This window comes from Ambystoma mexicanum, chromosome 6p, assembly GCF_040938575.1.
Source record: "Ambystoma mexicanum isolate Mex_15411 chromosome 6p, UKY_AmexF1_1, whole genome shotgun sequence".
Taxonomy (NCBI): domain Eukaryota; kingdom Metazoa; phylum Chordata; class Amphibia; order Caudata; family Ambystomatidae; genus Ambystoma; species Ambystoma mexicanum.
The window spans coordinates 1,520,038,020-1,520,058,735 of NC_090935.1; the positions used below are offsets into that span (position 1 = coordinate 1,520,038,020).

Genomic DNA, 20,716 nt, shown 5'->3' on the forward strand with positions numbered 1-20,716 from the left:
GGAGCCGTAACCAAAACCAGCGCAAAGAAGAGAAAGCACGCCGAAGAGCTGACAGTGTTCGGAAGAAGAGGGGGGAACCGGGAGAAGTGGGGAGGTGAGTCTGTGCCCCCCGACATACGTGAGGCAAGAGCAGTGCAGGAGGCGTGAGCCACCCCCCTGCCAGCTTGGCGGGCTGCATGCGCAATGGAGTCAGTCGCCTGGGAGGAGGGGGGACACCAAATGCTATCACCGGCAGAGTGAGAGCCAGCAGAGAGTGAGCGGCTCAACATAGGAAACCTGCAAACATACTGTACTGGCTGGGAATAGGAGAGGCACTGCAGTGATTGGAGAAAGAACACGCAGGAGGAGGCAGCCCAGGGATAGCGTGGCCCCAGAAAAGGGAGACCCAAGGCCCCAATATCCATCACTGCCTGTATTTGTCACTGTACCCTGCCAGGGATAAAAGAACCAGCACACAGCCCTGGGGGTGACGCCTCCCAGCGCCACTGTAGAAAAGGCCCCTGTGGCCATATGAGGAGTGACCCACATGGATACCAGCGAAGTCTCCCACCGGATCAGGGATGGAGGGGCCTGGGGTACCTGCACCCCCCGTACCCCCCACCCGCAGTTGCAACCACAGAGAAGAACCCGGAGGGTAAGGAGGAAGCCCAGGAGCGAGGATACCAGAGGGGGAATATCATCTGTAGCGATTCAGACAACGAATTGGGGGATCCCGAGTAGGGTCTACCTGGGAAGGAAGTGCAGAGGTGTGGGCCCCCAGGTCCGCACCTGGGGTGTGTGTCCGCACCTTAGGAGACCCCACAAAAAGGGCCACCACCAATTGAGAGCACCCACTGGACGAGCAGGGTAAAAGGCTGAACACAGAGAAGGGGGTGGGCCGGTGGGGAGTCAGTCTGTCCCACTGAACTGGGGAACACTGACTGCATCAAGTGTAAAGAGCTAAGGTGAGGGCCTGAGGGTTTTCCCCAGGGCATTTCCCCGCTTTGGCGAAGAGCTAAGCCAATGAGAGATGAAGGCAAGTAGGGGAGTGCAGAGAGAGTTAAAAACAAAGACAGAAAAAAGTCGCCCTGCTTGATAGGGGGTAGAGGTGGCAGTGGTCGACCGTCCAATCACCCCCCTCCACCACAGGCGCCCATTAGGCCCGACCCGCGGAAGCAGTCAAAGGAGGAGGACCCCCGTAAATGGGAAGCAAAACCTGCGCAAGGAGGCAAACGAACAGAGGGGGAACTGACCCGAGAAACGACTCACCTGCTGACAGTGGTGCCTCACCCCACATATGGACTGGAGGATAAAACTAAGACGCTTTGAATACCAGGCAAGGAATACATTAGTTTTTAAAAATTGATTAGAGTTTATTTTATTTATTTGTTTATTTATACATTTAAATAGCGCTCAAAGCCCAAAGGCAGCTAGGCGCTGTTACAAAAAAACTTAAGGGTTTGGTTACAAGTTATTACACAAGGCTTAACGGTTACAGGTTACACATTTTACCTATTGTATCATAGGTATTTAGGTACCAATATATACAAGATAAACAATTAGTGCAAGTGAGTCATGCAGATATTAGCCTAAGGACATGGCAGTTACTACATGAGGTCAGTTTTGAACAGTAGGGTTTTTAGGCTTTTTCTGATGGACCAGAAAGAGGTGTCATTTCTGAGGTAGGCCGGGAGGGCTATGATCGAGAAGCTTGCTCCACCTGCTTTCTGTCTTCTAAATTTGGGGGTGACTAGGAGGTTGGTGTACTGGGAGCGTGTGGGTCTGTTAGAGTGGGCTTTGCGAATGAAGTTGCTGAGGAATAGAAGTGCTTTGTTTGAGATACATTTGTGGGTGAGCGTTAGTATTTTGAAGTTGATTCTGTCTTGGACCGGAAGCCAGTGGATGTTTCTCTTGCTGGTAGATATGTGGTCCTGTTTGAGAATGTTTAAGGCAGCTCTGATGGCGTTGTTTCGGACAACCTGTAATTTTTTTTATGTTTCTTAGACTGGTTCCAGCAAATAGTGAGTTACAATAATCTATCCTAGAGAGTATCAGGGCTCTGGCCAGGGTGATGAGATGAGATTATTATCTGGGAGTTTTCTAATTAAAATGGTATTGATTAGCAAACAGACCCATTTGATTAGAAATCTTTTAGTGGTAATGTCGCCAGAAGTTATTTGTACCGCATACATGAAATGAGCAACAATACAGCATTTTTGCGTACAGCGGAAATAAGACATTCGTAAGAACAGTTAGGACTTGCAAATTCATTAAAATTCAGCTTGACCTCCAAATCGGGTAACTTAGTTTACCTATTCAACCTAAGAGAAATGCACTCAACCCATAACAACGGATGACAACAAATGCGATATCTGTAAAATGGTGCATGTCACTACAAACCCGTTTTATGGTTGGCACACTGCTGCCACCCAGAGGCTAGCTATGCACAGTGAAACTTGTATTTGAATTTACTGCACACAAAATACATGTTAAATAAAAGTTTCAAACATCCCTTGCAAATGGTACTCACTCTTCATAAAATCCACTCGACTATGCGAGTGGCCGAAAAGGCTTTGCAAGCCGTTGATGAATGTCTGTAAAAGGTAAAGGGTTAGCTGCATGAAGGGACACAAATAGATATGATAATAAAAATGCTCTGAAAACATTTTGGCCCGCTCTCCTGAAGGTGCTAATATATAATACAATCATAATTGTGAAGCACATTGAGCTCTAAATGCTTACTACAGTGTAGATCTGTAAATGTAGCAACTGGATGGAACTATTGATCACTATTTTGCATAAACATCTAGTTAGCTTTGAGTATTCATTATGCAGGAGGAAAGAAAGTAGTTGATTACTCAGAGTTGATGGCGTAGAAAGCAGAGAACTGGGCAAATTAGGTGTAATATTGTAGTTTGGGCTCATCTCGCTTTCAGGTTAGCTGTTATAAAGCAAAAGGCTGATATAATAGAAAATCAATGAGCATAGCATCAGCTCATGGGTCGAGCACCAATTGCACAGATGCATGCAACCAGCAATTTACAGAACTAGGTTTGCCATTAAAAGCATTTGATCATGTGATCATGTACATTTTCAAAGTTTTCACTTGTCAATATGATGCATCTTCATCAACAAAATTCAATATGAGATTTAGATACTCTAGCCTAATCTTCACTGTAATGTATGGAGACAAAACAGTTTTTTACAGTGTCCATAGAATAATTATCCATTATGTAACAGCTTACATTTTTAGGAATGGAAGGGCATGACTGTCTTTTAAATAAATATAAGGTCTTTGCCAGACAGGATATCTTTGGCTTAGTAAAAGTATCACTAAAACAATCATCCCGATTACTTCTGGTTTGCAATTATTTGAAAAAGGAAAAGGAAAATGCAATTTTTGCCTAGCACTCCAACACAGGACTTTGGCACTTAAGAGTGGATGAGATGATTACTGCTGCACTTTCTCCCATTAGCACGTGGATTGACCAGAGAAAAGAGAGGGAAGAGAGCACTGAGGGCAAGAGATGAATGCAGGGCTAGCTGTGCTTTTATTGAACATGGCCATTTAAATAGCAAGCTTTGCTACACAATTGTCAATTTGATTAGCAAACCTACAGAGCTGCATAGCAAATTGCTATGCAACACTGCTTATTGTATGCCTTGCCAGGAGCTAGGGCGGGGAAGCGAAACCTCTAATACCATCATGGCGGAAGAGGGGAGCGACACCATGTCAACTAAGAGGGATATCGCCTCTCTTCTGGTAGAGATTTGAGGAATGATGGCTGACATTGGCGGCAAAGTAGATAGAATTAATGTTTGAATTGACAACTTGGAGAAGAGGCTCCAGGCATTCGAGAATAACCAGACCTCCCTCGAAACGCTGGAAACACAAATGGATATGAGGCTGGCGGAACTTGAGAGAAGGGAAGGTGAGGTAGCCTTAAAGATGGATGATTTTGAAAACCGGGAGAGGAGAAACAAGCTGCAATTCTTTGGAATCCCTGGGAAAGATGGTGACACGGAAGCAGACCTTCAGAGAACCATCCACGAGGTAGTGAAGGCGCTATTCATTGATGAGAATATGGCTGAGCCCAAACTGGAGAGAGTACACAGAGCAGGGGCAACTGAGATGGGCAGCGATCAGTGCTTGCACGTTTCCATAATTACCCAGAGAAACAAAAAATACTCGAAAAGGCAAAGGGACAAAGCTTGGTGCCCCTGGGAAGTGTGAACGGGGCCATCTACCAGGACTTGTCAGTGCTAACACTGGCGAATCGGCAAATATGCGCTCCCCTTACGAAGTGGCTCAGCGAGAAGGGTGTGAGGTACCGATGGGGGTGCCCATTCTTTATATCCTTTGAAGTAGAGGGATACAACTACAAACTGGTGACCGATGAATATATCCAGAGGTACATGGAGGAGCTGATGGGAGGAAAATGGACGACGAAGGAAAGGGCCAAGAAGATGGACGTTGGCGCATAGAGGGTCCAAACAGACACAAAGTCCCTGGCTTCAGAAAGTTCAGGAAACTGTGATCACCTACGGTGGGCCTTTCCTGAACAGTGGGATCTGCAGGTGACTATCAGTATTGAGTTTCATGGTTTGGGAGACTGGGGCGGTGACTTTATGGTTGAATTATATGTTGGTGAGAGTGGGAACAGAGGCGGGTTCGATACAGTGAGTTTGGTTGAGCCGGTCCACGAAGGAGGAGGACCACTGGCGATTCAATCTCGTCAGGGGAAAAGACTCTGGGCGTGGTTCGATGCTGAGGGGGGTTTAGGGGTGAGGAGGGCAAAGGGAGAGTAAAGGGGGGTCTTATGTTCAGGGTACGAAAGTTCTAATTCATTGGTATGGTGCAAGGGCCCAGTTAAGGGGGTCCAAACCTTGGAAGTGTCCCGGAGGAGGGGGAAGTAGTGTGTTCATTAAGGTGGAAGGAGATGTCTGGCCAGGATGATATGAGGGTAGGCTCCCTTAATGTCTGGGGAATGAACTCACCTACCAAAAGATTTATGGTGATACGTGAATTCAAGATGTCCAATCTGGACTGGTTGCGTCTACAAGAAACACACTGGAAGAAGGGGGGAGCCAAGGCTGCGACCCCGGGAGGTGGGGGAGGTGATCATGGCCTCTGACATAAAAAAGAGGCGTGGGGTGGCGGTCTTGATATCAAGCCGGGTGAGCTTTCCAATAGATGCGGTATTAACCGATCCAAATGGAAGGTATATGTTTGCAAAGGGCAACCTACAAGGGGTTAAGTTAACAATTGGCTCAGTATACGATCAGTATACGACCCGAATGTGCATCAATGCAAATTCTGGGAAAAGGTCAGAGACAAACTGATACAATTTGTAGAAGGTCAATTGGTGGTGGGTGGGGATTTTAACATGGTTTTTTTAGACCCACAGAGAGATTGCTAGAGGGTGGGAGAAGAACAACTGAGGAGGGTTATCCCGAATGACTTGGAGCGTTATAAATGGGTGAATAAGGTCCTAGGTTTATGTGACTCTCTGCACCCGATCCCATAAGGGAACATGCCTTTCTCTTTCTATACTGCTGTCCACGATTTGTTCACCCACATAGATTTTATTGTAGTGGATGTGACCCTAAAACCTCAAGTCCTACAATCCCAGGTAGTGCCGATCCCGTGGTCGGACCACGACATTGTGACAATTCGGCTTGAAAGGGGAGGAATGAAAAGTCACAGAGGGAACTGGAAATGTAATGATTTCCGATTATAAGACAAAGCTGTGCAATAGTGTTGGGGAGAATTCTCTCTTTAGGCTGAATTTCCTAACTTAGTGAGTCCCCCAGCAGCTTAGCTGGATTTCTGGAGTTTGGTTTTTTCTCCTGCCAAAAGCGAGACTTTTTCTCCCACTCTTGGACATGATTTATGGTGTTCCTTTGACTGTTTGTGTTTTATGGGCTATGGGGTCCTTTACTCCATAGGATCTCATGTGTTTTTACTATGTGTTACACAGGGGTGTCATAGTGACACCCCACCATAGACTCCATACCCTGGGACTGACTACTGTCTCCCAGGGCATGTAAAGTCACCATTGGCTTTACTAGTCCCAAATTATTAACAGAAACCGGTACAAACCATCATATTGTGGACATACTGGTCGGGGCAATTCGATTGCCCCGGGGTCTGTTAGTCGAGGGGGCCTGTCTCCGTCCCCCCTGATCGAATTTTGGCTGGTGGCTATGGATACTACTTTTTTATATTCGACTGCGAATATATCCCTATGGGATTTTCCCATTGTTCGAGGCTACCACCTTTAATTATTTAATTCTCATAGCCTCGAACATACTGCCGGTTTATTTATTTAATATTAATTTGCTGGTTGGTATTTTTTGCCAGGACTCTATTCTAAAATTGCGTTTGTTTTCTCTTCTGTGACTCCAACCAAAGTCGAGCCCTTTGTTCCACTTTTTGGCGGGCTTCTCCACAGAAGCCTCCAAAAGTGGTGCCACTCTGTCTGGGTACCACAGGTGGTGTGGGAGGGGGTTTAGGCACCCTGGACTGAGTTACCTTGGTAACTCAAGTCGCACTCTTGTGTGATTGGCCCAAGTGGTGAGCCGGCCGCTCACCACTTAGCATGTTTGATTGACAGCTAGGCTGAGTGAATGGGGGTGTGCTGCATAAAAGCAGGGCTTTGGGGACTGGAACCTCAGAAGTCGCCACAGGACCTGAGAATCCGAGGAGGGAGAAGCTGAGCCGACCTACCACGATGACACCACCGGTGGAGCCCTGCGGAACCGACTCACCACTTCCCGACGACAGAGAAGATCTCCCGGCTGGAGAGGCTTCTTCCCCTGACTGGTGGGCACAACCAGTTTACCTTCTTTTCCTCGCATCCCCAGGACGTCTTGTGGTCGAATTGCCCGTGCCAAGCACCCCGGCAACCGGATAGCCACTTACCACTGGACCGCGAATAAAAGGACCGCTCCTTTTACCTGAGAACTCCGCGGCTGGTTTCTTTCCTGGCAGTGCAACAGACTCCTGTCTTCCTCCCCGACGAGATCCTCTCTTCCCCCGGACGAAGCATTGACTTGAATCCGCTGCCAGGAACAACTGCCCCCGCTGGAGTATTCTCACCACTTTAAGGTACCGTGTCCGCCAGGCCTCCCTTTCTAAAGATTGCTACAAGGTAATAATAATCCCTTAACCTTCTGGACTGGGCTGGCCGCCTTGACCATCTAACTGGTCCCTTTCTTTGGTCCAACTCTTCCTGAACCTTTTCAAGACTTTTGTGCACTTCAACCATGTGACCTTGGACACATTTCGTTCTGATCCTCTTAAAGTGGATCCGACCTTCTGACCTCTAACTTCACGGTTTTACTTTGCCTTCCTCTCTTGTTGTGTTCTTGGAAAGTGTTGGGATCTGTTTCAAATTATACTCTGCTTTTCTCTCCCTTTTAAACCGAATTATTAGAGTGCCATCTGTGTTAAGCGCTCACTGCTGTCTGAAAATAAGTGGGGCTTTTTCTTTAGACTTGTCTAATATTCTTTTAAGGGAGTGTATATCTTTTAGTGACCGTGTTTTTGAACTGCTTAATATTAGTGCCTGTGTGTTTTACCAGATGTGTGTTTTAAATAAATAATTATATCTCTTTTACACCAAGCTCTGGTCAGTGTTTACTTGTTCTACTATGTTCTTTTGACGTATTGTGAATACTCTGTATACTGCCTAACTCTTCTTGAGGGAAGTCTGACTGCTCAGCCACAGCTACCAAGTAAATCTGTGTGGTACAGACTGCTACCAAGTGGGTTTACTGCCAAACGCCTGTAGTCTTAAATCTTTTGCAGTGGTCCCAGAGGGAACTGCACAGGTTTCTGCCTAACAAACAGGAAATACTCAGGGAAATAAAATAATATTTTCTCTTTAATGATACAGGGAAGGTGTGGATTCAGTCGGTGTGGGACGGCTTTAAAGCAACCATACGCAGGGCCCTGATGAGGATAGCTGCTGAGAGAGAGAGAGAGAGAGAGAGAGAGAGAGGGAGGTCAAACTCCATAGGAAAATAGATGAGATACAACCGGGAAGTGCCCGTGAGCAATATATCACCCGCCAAGGTGACAGAGCTCTGACGTTACAAGACGCAATTAAACACTATATTGACCCAGGAGACAGAGAAAAAACTCCTGTTCCTGAAACAGAAGTATCATGAGAAGGGGGACCGAGCAGATAAGATCCTCGCCTGGAGATTGAGGGAGGAGAAAAAGAGGTGGACCATCAGGAAGGTCATTAGGGCAGAGGCTAATAGGAGCTTAAGAGACGCCCAGAGAATAGGGAGTGAATTTGTAGAGTATTATAGGAACCTCTACTCGTTGGAGTGGGCAGGGGACGAGTCCCAACTTGATGAATTTCTAGATTCGGGCTTACCGGTCCCGGGGCTCCCTGGGGATATCATGAAAACTCTGGAGAATCCCAGAATCATAGAAGAAGTCATGCGGGCCATTGCGGACATGAAGTCTGGGACTGTCCTGGGGGAGGATGGGTTTACAATAAAGTTTTATTAATCATTCAGATCCCTGTTTGCCCCATGTTTGGTGAAGGTATTTAATGCGTGCTTATAGGGGGAACCCCTCCCCCGCACGATGATGGTAGCAATTATTGTTGTTATCCCGAACGAGGTGAAGGACCCTACCAGATACTCGTCCTATAGGCTGATTTCCCTTCGTAATGGGGGATTTTAGCAAAAATCTTAGGAACTAGACTAGACAGAGGTATGCCACCGCTAGTGCATGGAGATCAGGTGGGATTTATTAGGGGAAGGCAAGGCTCAGACAACATTAGGAAGACTATCAACCTGATACATGGGGCGCAAGTGGAAGGCCTGGACGCATGTTTAGTGACACTGGATTCGGAAAAGGCCTTTGACTGGGTCGAGTGGCCTTTCATGATGAAGGTGCTGGAGAGGATGGGGCTAGGAGCACATTTCCTGAAATGGGTGTCAGCACTATAGAATAGGTCCAAGGCGAAGGTTCGGGTAAATGGGGAACTAACGTAAGCTTTCGAACTCTCGAGAGGGACCAGACAGGGGTGTCCCCTCTCCCTGCTCTTGTATGCCCTCACTATAGAACCACTGGCGATTGCGATTAGGGTGAATGAAAGGATCAAGGGCATAGTGGGGGAAGAGCTTGAATGCAAAATCTCCCTGTTTGCCGATGATATACTGCCCTACCTACCGGAGGTCCAGGTCTCCCTCCCAGCGCTGCTGGCCCAAATTGAGTATGGTCGCCTCTCGGGTCTCAAGATTAATGTGGGTGAATCCGGAATCTTACCGCTATTGCAGCAGAGCCCCCTCCTAGACATGAAAAACAGCTAACAGGGTATGAAAGTGAATAAGAGCAGCATTCAGTACCTGGGCATATTGGTGACGAGGAATTTAGGCGAGATGGTGACCGCAGACTATAACCCCTTGGTCGATCTAAAAAGGTGGCACCCGCTGATACTGACCTAGTACGGACGGATGACCTCCATAAAAATGAATGTCCTCCCCAGATTGCTATGTTTGTTTACATACATCCCGAGCCAGCTCCTGGAGAAGTTCTTCATTGAAGTTATAGGAGAGCTTTTCAGTTTTATTGGGGAAAATAAGACTCCAAGGGTTAAGATGGCCACCCTGACTCTCCCGAGGGATAGGGGAGGGTTTGGGTATCCGGATATACGCTTGTACTACCGGGCGCCACAAGTCAGAGGAATGCTGGAACACATGAGGGAAGATCTTAGGGCTGATTGGACCTACCTGGAGGACCTTATAGCTCACCCCTTGAAGGTTAGAAACTACTTCTGGTCCCCCATCAGATCAGTAATGGACCACCTGCGGTCACATCCCACACTAGGAGTTTTTTGGTCGGTCTGGCGGGACGTGGGGTATACACAGATACACAGAGTTATACCTCATGGCCTTCCCCTATGTTGTCCATTTGGGGGCCACCATTTGATATGGGTCGCAAGGGATTTCCGAATTCACATAAGTGGTCAGACGCAGGGCTCGAGAGAGTGGGACGGTTTTTTGAGGATGGGAACTTTTGTGAATGGGACAAGATGCAAGATATACTGGGAGGGGACTCAATCTCTATATTTGAATTTCTTTGCATTAAGGGTGTCATGACGGATCCAAGATGGGGGGGTTGGGACAGGTAGAGAACTAATGCCAGTGGAAAAAGTCGTAGACCAGGCTGTGACAAGGAATGGTATAATACCCAAACTATATATAGCAAAGAACGAAACAGGCCTAAAGGGGAGGCAAACCTTCAAGAGATATTGGGTGGAGGTAATAGGGGAAGAGATTTCAGAGAAAGATTGGGCCTGCATATACAAGGTGGTCTTTCAGGGAGGATTGTTCACCTCCACAATAGAGCATAATTTTAAAGTGTTAATGGGATGGCACAGGGATCCGGTTAGACTGTCAAAGATGTTTCCGGGAACATTGCCGATGTGCCCTAGGGTGTGCGTAAGCCAGGGGACACTGGCCCACATGTGGTGGCAAGGTTCAAATGTTTTGGAAAGAGGTGTTGAGTTGGATGGAAGAGGTGACAGGGATAGGGCTAGACCTTGACCCGCTGCTGCTGGGGCTCCCACCCACAAAAAGATACAGAAGAAAATAGGCTTCCGAAGATGTGGGAAGCCATGGTGAGGGCGGGGAGACTAATTATTGCCCAATGTTGGAAAAACAAAGCGCTCCCCACAAAAGCAGTATGGGAAGGAAAAGTCAAAGCATGATGGTAATGGAAAAACTAACCGCAGCGGTGAATGATAAAACGGAGTGTTTCCACACCGAATGGTCTGCCCTGCTGCTTAAATGGGGGCTGCAGGAGGACCACCAGTAGACTAAGCCAGTGGGTGTGTGAAATGGTAGGCGAAAGAGTGGAAGTGGAGGTTGAGGGAGGACCTCTGAGTGGAGTTGACAAGGCAAATGTACAGACAATGAGTACTTTTTATCGGGGACAACAACAAAAGATATGCACACCATTGAATAAAGGTTGATGGGACGAGGGGGTGGGGGAGGGGACTGGGGGAAGAGGGGATGAGGGAGGAAGAGATCCAGATGATGGGGGCTAACGTGGATTGCACAGTTTTACTGTTATATTGAAAATGTCTGTTTTTCATTATAATTGCCATAAAATCGAGTTTAAAAGAAAATAGTCAAATCTTGCTGTTTTTGCTTTTCGGTTTAAAAGTCAAATCTTGCTGTACTCTGCTAACCTGCTCTGTAATTTGCTTGAAATTGTTGCTTCTCTGTAACTTGCTGGCCCAGTGACTTCACTGATCTCTATCTTCCACTCTTACATGCCTCCCCCCCTCCTTTCTCCCTCCTTTTGACGCTACCACTCCCAAGGCGCTTTCAGTTTCTCCTATCCTTTCCAACTGCTTCTCCATTGACTATCCTTCCCTTCTCACTAAGTCTGGTAGGAAGAAGTTCAAAAAGGATATCTTGGCCTCAAACCCTGGTCTCCCTATTGCTGACACCTATTCCAGTGCCTCTGCTAAACAGACACTCACCGACATCCTCTTTGCCTTTCTTTCGCCAGATCTATGGACTCTCCATATGATCTCTGTTCTCTGTCCTGTCTTCTCCTCTCCCATTAATGGTGGCACCCGATGGGAAGCCTTCAGGGTCCCCCTCGACTCCTCGTTATCATTAGTGTCTACCTTAATGGCACAGTCATGGCCCAAGGCCCTCAGGCCATTCTCCTCTTTGAAAGGCGTTTCCCTCGCCTCATCAATTTCCTTTCATCTCCTGCTGTGCCCTCCTCTCCCACCTTGGCTACCTTGCCCACTCTTCACACCTCCTCTGCCCCACCTCGGGCTCCTTCTTCACCTCCGCAGGGCATACCTCTGATTTGTACTCCTCCCCGGAAGGTCTTTAAGGCTGGCAACCTCCTTGATCTAGCCACTCTCAACTCTCGCTCTGCTGTCAAACACTCCTCTGACATCTGCCACCTCATGGAAGAACTTGACTTTGATGTCCTCGGTTTTACCTAGACATGGTTCACGGCCAGCTCTGTCACAAGCTTGGACACTCCCCTCGCTGATGGCTACAATATCCTCTCCACACCTGGTCCAGAGTGGGTGTAGTCCTGATCGTTCCTGAGTGGATTCCTGCCTCAATCATTCTCATGCAGACATACTCCTTTTTTGAATGCCTTGTCTGCAGGCTCTCTCTCTCTCCCTCCTCTCATCTCATCTCTCTCTCTGCCCCCCAGGCCAAGTCTACCCCAACACTGCCAGCAACCTTCTCAGATATCTGGGCCATGAAGCATGTGTCATTGGATGCTTTCGCTGCAACCTTCTCCCCCCCACCTCTGGCTGACTCACATCCTGACACAGCCCGGTCTTTGCTCTACTCTTCTATTTCTTATACTCTTGACGCTCTTGCCCCTTTCATGAGGATCTGTTTGAAGCCTAAAGCCAAGTGCAATTCTTGGCATAACTCGGACCTAGCTACACTTAAACGTAAGTGTACAGCGGCTTGTACATTCTCTGACAAACTGGCCCGTCGCCTGCTCGAAAGGCAATACCGACTCTCTGGCCACACCAAGAAGAGAGCCCACATCCAAGCCCATGTTTCTGCGGCATTTACAACTCAGCCGAACTCTTTAAAATCTCCAAGGAGCTGGCCAACCCGGCAGCAGTCTCTACCCCCCCCTGTCGCCTCCCAGGCCCTTTGCCCGACCCTTGCCTCTCACTTCATCTCAAGAGCCCAGGACATCCTGTCCACGCTCTCCTCCCCTCCCCCTTCTCTCCTCCCTCCTTCTGTGAACTCAGACCCTCCTTCAGCCACCAGCCACCTTCTTTCTCCTCCTTTCCTCTTTTCTCCCCTGACGAAGTCGCTAGACAAGTCCGATCTATGAAAGTCTTATCAAAACAGGTTCATCCCTGTGCTTCTAGAACCACAAAGGACCACATTGACACCCTCCCTCTGCCCTGGCCAACCTCTCCTTTGCCTCAGACGCCTTTCCCTCCCCTCTGAAGCACTCTTTTGTGCACCCTCTTCTCAAGAAACCCACAGCTGATCCGTCTTGCCAGGCTAACTATCGCCCAATTTCTATTACTCCTTTTCTAGCCAAACTCCAGGAAAAGCTGCCTATCTCTCAGCATAACTTCCACTCTGATTCTGTTGGCTTTCTCCACGACCATCAGTCTGGCTTTAGAGCGGCCAGAAGCACGAAACTGTTCTCCTGAACATCTGTGATGATTTGCTCTCCAATCTTGACTCTAACATCCCCTCTGTCCTCATCCTACTCGATCTCTCCTTTGGCCTGGCTGACCTCTTTCCTCTCTGATCGACCCTCCGAGGTCCAACTTGGGTCCTTCCTTTCCTCTAGCACACGCTCTACCTGCGGTGTTCCCCAGGGTTCCAACCTCACACCCTGGCTCTTTAACCAATACTTGGCAACTCTCGCCCACTGCAGTGCCATTTTCTGCTCAAATTTCCAGTGTTATGCTGACGACAATCAAATCATCTTCAGGCTTCCCTTGGCCACCTCTTCTCCTATCTCTGACTGCCTATCTGCCATACAGGATTGATGTGCCGCCAACGATCTCTGCATGAATGCCAGCAAGACGAGATCCTCCTCATTGGCATACCTTCACCCTCCTTTCCTGTCACTCCCTGGCCGGCTTCCCTTGGCCCTCCTCCTACCCCCACCTGCAAGGCCAAGAACCTTGGGGTAATCTGTTGCTCCACGCTTTCCTTCACTGCCCATATCTCAGATGTCTTAAAAAAGTCAAACTTCCTATTGCACCTCCTCAGAGGTATTCTGCCTTTCCTCTCCTTCCCCCAGAAGCTCACTGTCTCCCGAGCCCTGGTTCTTTCAAGGTTGGACTATTTCAACAGGCTTTTTCTAAATCTACCTGCTTCTACTCTCCGCCGCTTTGCAACTTACCCAGAACAAGACGGCAAGACTTGTCCTTGGCCTCAAGCCCTGGGATTGTATCGCTCCAGCCCTGAAATCTCTTCACTGGCTCCCAGTGGCCTCAAGAATTAAATTCAAGACCCTTTGCATTGTCCACAAGGCTTTCTGGGGCCTGGGCCCAAAATACCTTCATCTGTCTCTGTAAATACCTTCCCTCCCGAGCCCTTTGCTCCTCCACCTCTAACTCCCTCAGGGTCAGTCGTTTTTCTAAGAACCGAGCTGGGTGTAGATCTGTCTTTGGCTGGGGCCTCCCTGCCACTCTGAAACTTGAGGAGAACCATCTCTGGTTCCGGAAGCATCTAAAGACCTTCCTCTTTGCTTCTGCCTTCTCTCTTCCTCTCCTCCGTTGATCTGTTCTGTCTTGGCAACGTGCACCTGGTCTCACTCTGTCTTTAGGGCCCAGGTACCTGCTCACCCTGCCACCCACCCGCACTGCCTCTGGGCAATCCCTTGCACTGGGGTCTGTATCTGTAACCCTACAGTCCCCCACCATTCTTTTGCTGCACTTATTCAGACACACCCTGTCTTTTGCCTTTAGCACTTCCTAGCACTTGCCACTTGCTGGCTGCACTTCCACTGTTTTATTGCTTTTTTGCTTTTTGTTATTTATTTTTTTGTTTATTCATGTTTTATTTACTTATTTTAATTCTTGCTCAGCATTTTCCACCCCCCTTTTGCTCTGTCCCCTCTGCCTCTCCAATGCACTTGTGCTTTCTCAGTGTAATTGGGCCTAGTAAGATCGTTTGTTTTTGTTCTCCCTTGTTCCCCTCACTTGCCTCGCTGCGCTCTGAAACACCTGTGTATGAGCACGATAAAAATAAAATATCAATATCAATAGCTATGAAGTGTTTGTTCATTTCGTTTTTTTGATAATTTGCTTAATTACATATTATTATTTTATAGATTAGATGAAGGAAAACCTAAATACAATTTTACCAACCTGGATGCTTTTATGAATCTTCTCAAGGAAAATGGACTAATACCAGGTAGGCTTTGATTTGTTTAACCACAGAACAATACGTTACAGTTATTTATAGATAATTGAATCACTTTTAAAGATAAATCATGGTGGATTTTATACAGAGATCTGTATTTAATTTCAGACTTTATGAATTGCTACTCAACTTGAAAAGCAGCTGTGTCAATTTTCCTCATTTATCGCCATTGTTCCCTTCCTCCTTCGTACTTGCCTGTCGATCATCATATAATCTCTTTTTAATTGAGTCAATCAGTTCTCGTCAGTCATCGCACTGTTTGCTAAGTTCAAAGCATCAGACTCATAATGACTGTGCTAGGTCAGAAGGAGGAGACGGACCAATAGTTTCCATTTTAAAAAGGTTTACTGGAAATAATAAATTAAATGCCTAACTTTCTGTACCCTAAGGGTTTTTCTACCTAACATAACTACATTAGGGTGCTATTCTCCAAAGTCTGTCCCCCGTCCACCCTAAGCTGCTCTGACCCTACCACTAATACTAAACAACTAAAGAACAGGTGAATGACTCCCTTCTCCGGGATTGCTTTTCAGCACAAAGTTCTCATCAATATAGGATCTTCAGGTAGTCTGTTTCTATCTGTCGTAATAAGTTCTTCAGTTCTTTCAAGGGGCTTTTCCATACCTTTGTATTTTGGTTGCCTTGACTCTTTAGATTCCTCTCTAGCCTTCCTCTGATACTTGATTGAGTCTCTGATTATATTTTGGGCTTCACAAACCTTCTTTCTTCTTTAGGACAAACAAATCTGTACTTGGAACAACCCTCTTTCCTGTTGTTATGTATCTTCTCACTGAAACAAGTAGGCTGAGTCTTTGTTTGACTCTTGCTCTTCTTATAATCTTGCCATTCAAGGCAGTTCCTCATTGGAAAGGGAGTCCTTATCCCCAAGAGAGGAGTCTCTCTCCCTGTGAGGTCTCACTTACCACGACCCTTGGAATGTTTCATAGGCGGCTTCCTAGCCTCACAGGAAGGGGCTCCCCCCTTGGGCGAAGTGACTGAATCCCTTGATTCATCACATAACTCAAAGTAGATTCTTCCCATGTTGGTGATTTCAACAAAGCACTTGCGCACCACTTGAAATGCATGTGTTGACTGCATAGATCCTTTCATTTCCATTATTTTGAGAGGGGCAGGATGAAAAGGACTAGCAGCCTTGCCTCTCCCAGATCTTGCCACTACCACATCTCCCACTTGTATGACTTATTCCTGTGCCTTCCTTCATTTATCATCATGTGTTTTCATCTTGCCCTTAGCAGGAGAGTCCCGATCATGTACTGCTTTATTCTATGTATATTGATCTGCCAAGGTAATCACGTGAGATAACCACATCCTAACGGTCTGTCCAAACATGACGTTTGAAAGACACTTTACTGTAGTACTGTGAGGGGTATTCGTGAAGTCTCTCAGCAATTGATAAATCATTCACTCTAATGGACGACCACCTAGATTGACAATTGATGAATTCTCTTGATGTTGCCCATGAATTGCTCTACCTTTGCAAGAGCCCATAATGTGGTGATTCTTCGATGCCTTAAGCCCAAATATTCTTTAAAGTTCTTGATGTCCTGGTTTGTGAACAGGGAACCTTTGTCAGACTTAACAATTCGTGATACCCCATATGACGTGAATATTCTATACAACGTAGGTGTGACATTGGAGCCAGCTGTGGATGACACAATCTATGTTTCTGGAAATCAGGAGTATTTGTCCATCACTACGTCTGCCATTTATGGGGCCAAAGAAATCCATTGCGTCTTCATCCCAGATTGACTGTGGAAGAGGTGTCATGTGTAAGGGTTCTGGATAGGTGGTACGTCTCACCATGCAACGTGTGGAGCACTTCTGGAGCGTTTCTTTCTTTTTGTCTATACATTCTCTTGGATGATAAGATCCCACAGTACCCCCGCCCATGCAAGGTCAATCACTTGTTGTAGTGACATGGGACCATCTTGCTGCCTTTTAACACAATGTTGTCATTAGTCAGTGCGAGTTCATCTTTCACAAGAAGTATGCTGGCAACTATATTCTTCACATCTGCCTTCTCCCGTTCCACCCTCTGTTTGGCATGCTCCATTTGCCCATCGTCCAACAGCTGCCATTGATGTTATGTGATGTAATGTAAAGTGGTCTTATACAGTGCTCTTTTGCCAATAATGTTGGCTCCGCTGCGCATGGCACTGTAAGAAAGGAGGGCAGGTTGTGTTAGTCGGATAGCGGGAAGGCAGATGCAGAAACGTTTGGCTTGATGAATGCAGGTTGGAAGTACTTGTTACCTGTGTGTCAATATAAAAAAAGTTTTGTGCTTGGTACTGACTGGGCTGTTTGAATATATGGGCATCCCCGAATTGTGTAGTGCAAAAATTAACAGTATGGTTGTTGGGAGAAGATGGATGGAGTCTGAATCTATTAGGTAAACTAGACTGAGGTATGTAGCAGTATGGGAGGTGTAAGTATGCAAGATTTTTGTAGTGAGAAGTTAGTTCAGGAATTAGGGGGCTGGAGTGGAGGGGGCAATTGTATTATCACTTCATTGCTCTTGGTGGTAGAATTCACTGACATTGAAGGTACAGACAAGTGCCACTGGGAGAGTTTCCATGAGACAGCTTGGTTTCCTACAATGGGTAGTGCCAACAGTTTTTTAAAAAAAATGCTTATTGTTAATTAGCCCAAAAGGTGCTGGTGCACAGTGTTTAGTCAATTGCTACTACTTTTCATTTCATTCTTAAGTGGTTGGTTAAAAGTCAAGTCTTGAGCAGTTTCCCGACAGTCAGGTGATTCTCTTCCAGGTTGAGAGGTTTGGGTAGGTTGTTCCACAGTTTTGTGGCTAGAACTGAAAAAGAGGATCCTCCTTGCTGTCTCCTGTTGAAGTTGGGGACTAGCACTAGTGCATCATTGCTGGACTGGAGTATTCGGGAAGGATTGTAGTCTTGAAACTTGCTCTTAAGGAGGAACGGCCCACTCTGTGGTATGAACGATGGACTATGCAGAAGGTTTTGTAATGAACACTTTTTTTGGTGGGTAGCCAGTGAAGAGTACATAATGATGGTGTGATATGTTTAAATTGTGACAGACCATGAATCAATGAAGTCCATAAAAGTCAAAACCAGCATTGGCCACAAGACAGTGATGGTGAAACGAGAATGTATTGGGACAGACTCATGCAGTAGTAGGCTGAGGTGGGGGAGGGGGAGCAGGGTAGAAGAATCAAGCAAAACAAGCAACACCTGTGTGCGAGAAGTGGGGATCACAAGGGAACATCACAGGAGGACCAGAGGGGTTGGGGATGGCCTGTGGGGACAGAGGGAGTAAACACATGTTGGTACATGCTTACCTGCTGTCTGAGCAGGGGTTCGGGCCATGGGTCCTAACAAGTCCAAACAGGAATGGCCCTTTTCTTCATCTGCCCTTTTCTTCATCTGCCCTTTTCTTCATCTGCCCTTTTCTTCATCTGCCCTTTTCTTCATCTGCCCTTTTCTTCATCTGCCCTTTTCTTCATCTGCCCTTTTCTTCATCTGCCCTTTTCTTCATCTGCCCTTTTCTTCATCTGCCCTTTTCTTCATCTGCCCTTTTCTTCATCTGCCCTTTTCTTCATCTGCCCTTTTCTTCATCTGCCCTTTTCTTCATCTGCCCTTTTCTTCATCTGCCCTTTTCTTCATCTGCCCTTTTCTTCATCTGCCCTTTTCTTCATCTGCCCTTTTCTTCATCTGCCCTTTTCTTCATCTGCCCTTTTCTTCATCTGCCCTTTTCTTCATCTGCCCTTTTCTTCATCTGCCCTTTTCTTCATCTGCCCTTTTCTTCATCTGCCCTTTTCTTCATCTGCCCTTTTCTTCATCTGCCCTTTTCTTCATCTGCCCTTTTCTTCATCTGCCCTTCGCTTCAGAAGCCCGGGCGAGAGACGCCCTTGATCTAAGAGTCAAGAGCAAAGGAAGAGGATGGGCTAAGAAGATGGGCGAGAAGTCTTAGCAAGTCTGACTCATTTTCATCAAAAGAGGGTTTAATGTGGTAGGACACATAGATCACAGGTCTAGCGAAGTTAGCTAGTTGAAGGTGAAACAAAAGGTCAACCACGGAACACTTCACCCTCATCCTCAGATTGGCTTATCTAGCCCACCGCCCACAACTACTGGGAGGTTCCTCAGGCGCTCCTTCCTTCTCAGGACCAACCACTTCCTCTGCCTTGATAAAAACTACGGTGGAAACGCGCGTTGGCTTTTTGTTTCACATTCAGCATACTTCGGTAGACCTGTGATCTACATGGGTTTGCCCAGGGCTTTATTGAGGAAAGGTCTGATGTATGCCGATTTCAACTGAGGTGGGACTCTTCAGTTGCTGATGAAGTCATTAAGGACGGATAGGAAGATAGGCTATATGTCTGGAGATTTCATATTTGGTTTGTAAAGATTAGGGGGTATTTGGATACTCAGGAGATCCTGATGGGTTGCATGAGTCAATGGTAACTTGTAGGTCCTCTGTATTTGTATTTGTATTTATTAAATTTTATATAACTCTTTAAGCCAAAGCGCTTTACAAGAAACAACAGTTAATACATTACAAGCAAAACATACAGAATGCGAAAAGACAATCGTAAAACAGTATCAGTATCATACAAAACAAGACACATATTCAAAAACATCCAGATACAAATGTGAAAATGTCAAACGCAGCATTCCGTAGGAAATTGCCAAGAACAGTGGGTCACTAGTGGAACATGAACCCCACAAAGAAGCTAGCATGGGCATTGATTAACTATCAATTATTTCAATACAAATTATTTGAATCCATGATCAGATATGCTCTCTCACTGTGCAAAATACAATTGTGCAAGCATGCAAGTTGTGAAAAAGAAATAAAGACTATACAAATAAAAACAATTCATTAAGGGCACTAGCTATCAAAACAGTAGAAGTACAAAAAGTAAAAGATCTCCTTCTGCTGAGGAGTGCACATTTAGAATTTCTGGACAATTCATGGATTGCCATAATCTACAAGTAGTCACCCATAAATCTTAAGTACAGAAAAGCATCAATGGCATCATTCCAGTGGTTACACGCATTTCTCATCAACATTATTTAATTCAGTTCTGTGATTCTAAGCAACTGAACAAGAGTAAAAATCAATGGTTTGTGTATTCCCAACATCATTCTGGCCCATAAATAGAGGAATCCACAAAGGCTGGATTCACAAACTCGATCAGATGGACAGTACGAGGACCCTTAAAATGTGCACATTCCAGAATTAGATGTTTAAGAGATTCCACGGGCCAATTGAAATTCGGGAACCTTCATGTGGTGATAGGGTTACCTCCCTTTTCAACTGACCAGTGGGACACGCTCTCCCGGGTATGAAGCTGATTTAATTTGAATTGAATTGCATGTACATGGTTCTAGTTGCGCGACAAGGAAAAGAGATCATATAATTGTTATACGTATTTTTTTATAAAACCTGGGCGCAAAGTTAGGTCTAATGGTGTGACACTCAAATCCAAAAGTATGTAGTTCATTTGGTTAATAAAGATTATCAAAGATTGCGGGCCATTTTGTGAGGCCATAATGTTGAGATCAAGATATCATTAATTCTTTGGGGGTTCTAGGAACTTTGCGTAAGTGCAAAGCGACCTCCATTTTAAACGGCTTGATAAATATAGGAATCCAAATTCGTGGCGAATCACGATGTTGGAAATGGACAAAGCCAGATGCAAGGCAGATTTCATCAGATGACCTTGGAGAATATTTACACACTCATGAATGTCACATAAGCACATATCAGTACTGTATAAGGTCACCATCTCCACTTTCTTTAATTAAAGGCA

The 20,716-nt window shown here is 46.2% G+C and overlaps 1 protein-coding gene across 1 annotated transcript in view; it reads left to right on the forward strand.

The window, feature by feature from the left end:
* The window catches only part of IDUA (alpha-L-iduronidase), a 616,851-nt gene that overhangs the window by 152,891 nt on the left and 443,244 nt on the right, over positions 1-20,716 (forward strand). Inside the window, exon 3 of the mRNA XM_069626380.1 lies at positions 14,816-14,898. Within this exon, the coding sequence (XP_069482481.1) occupies positions 14,816-14,898 (83 nt within the window). The remainder of the gene's footprint in view (positions 1-14,815; positions 14,899-20,716) is intronic.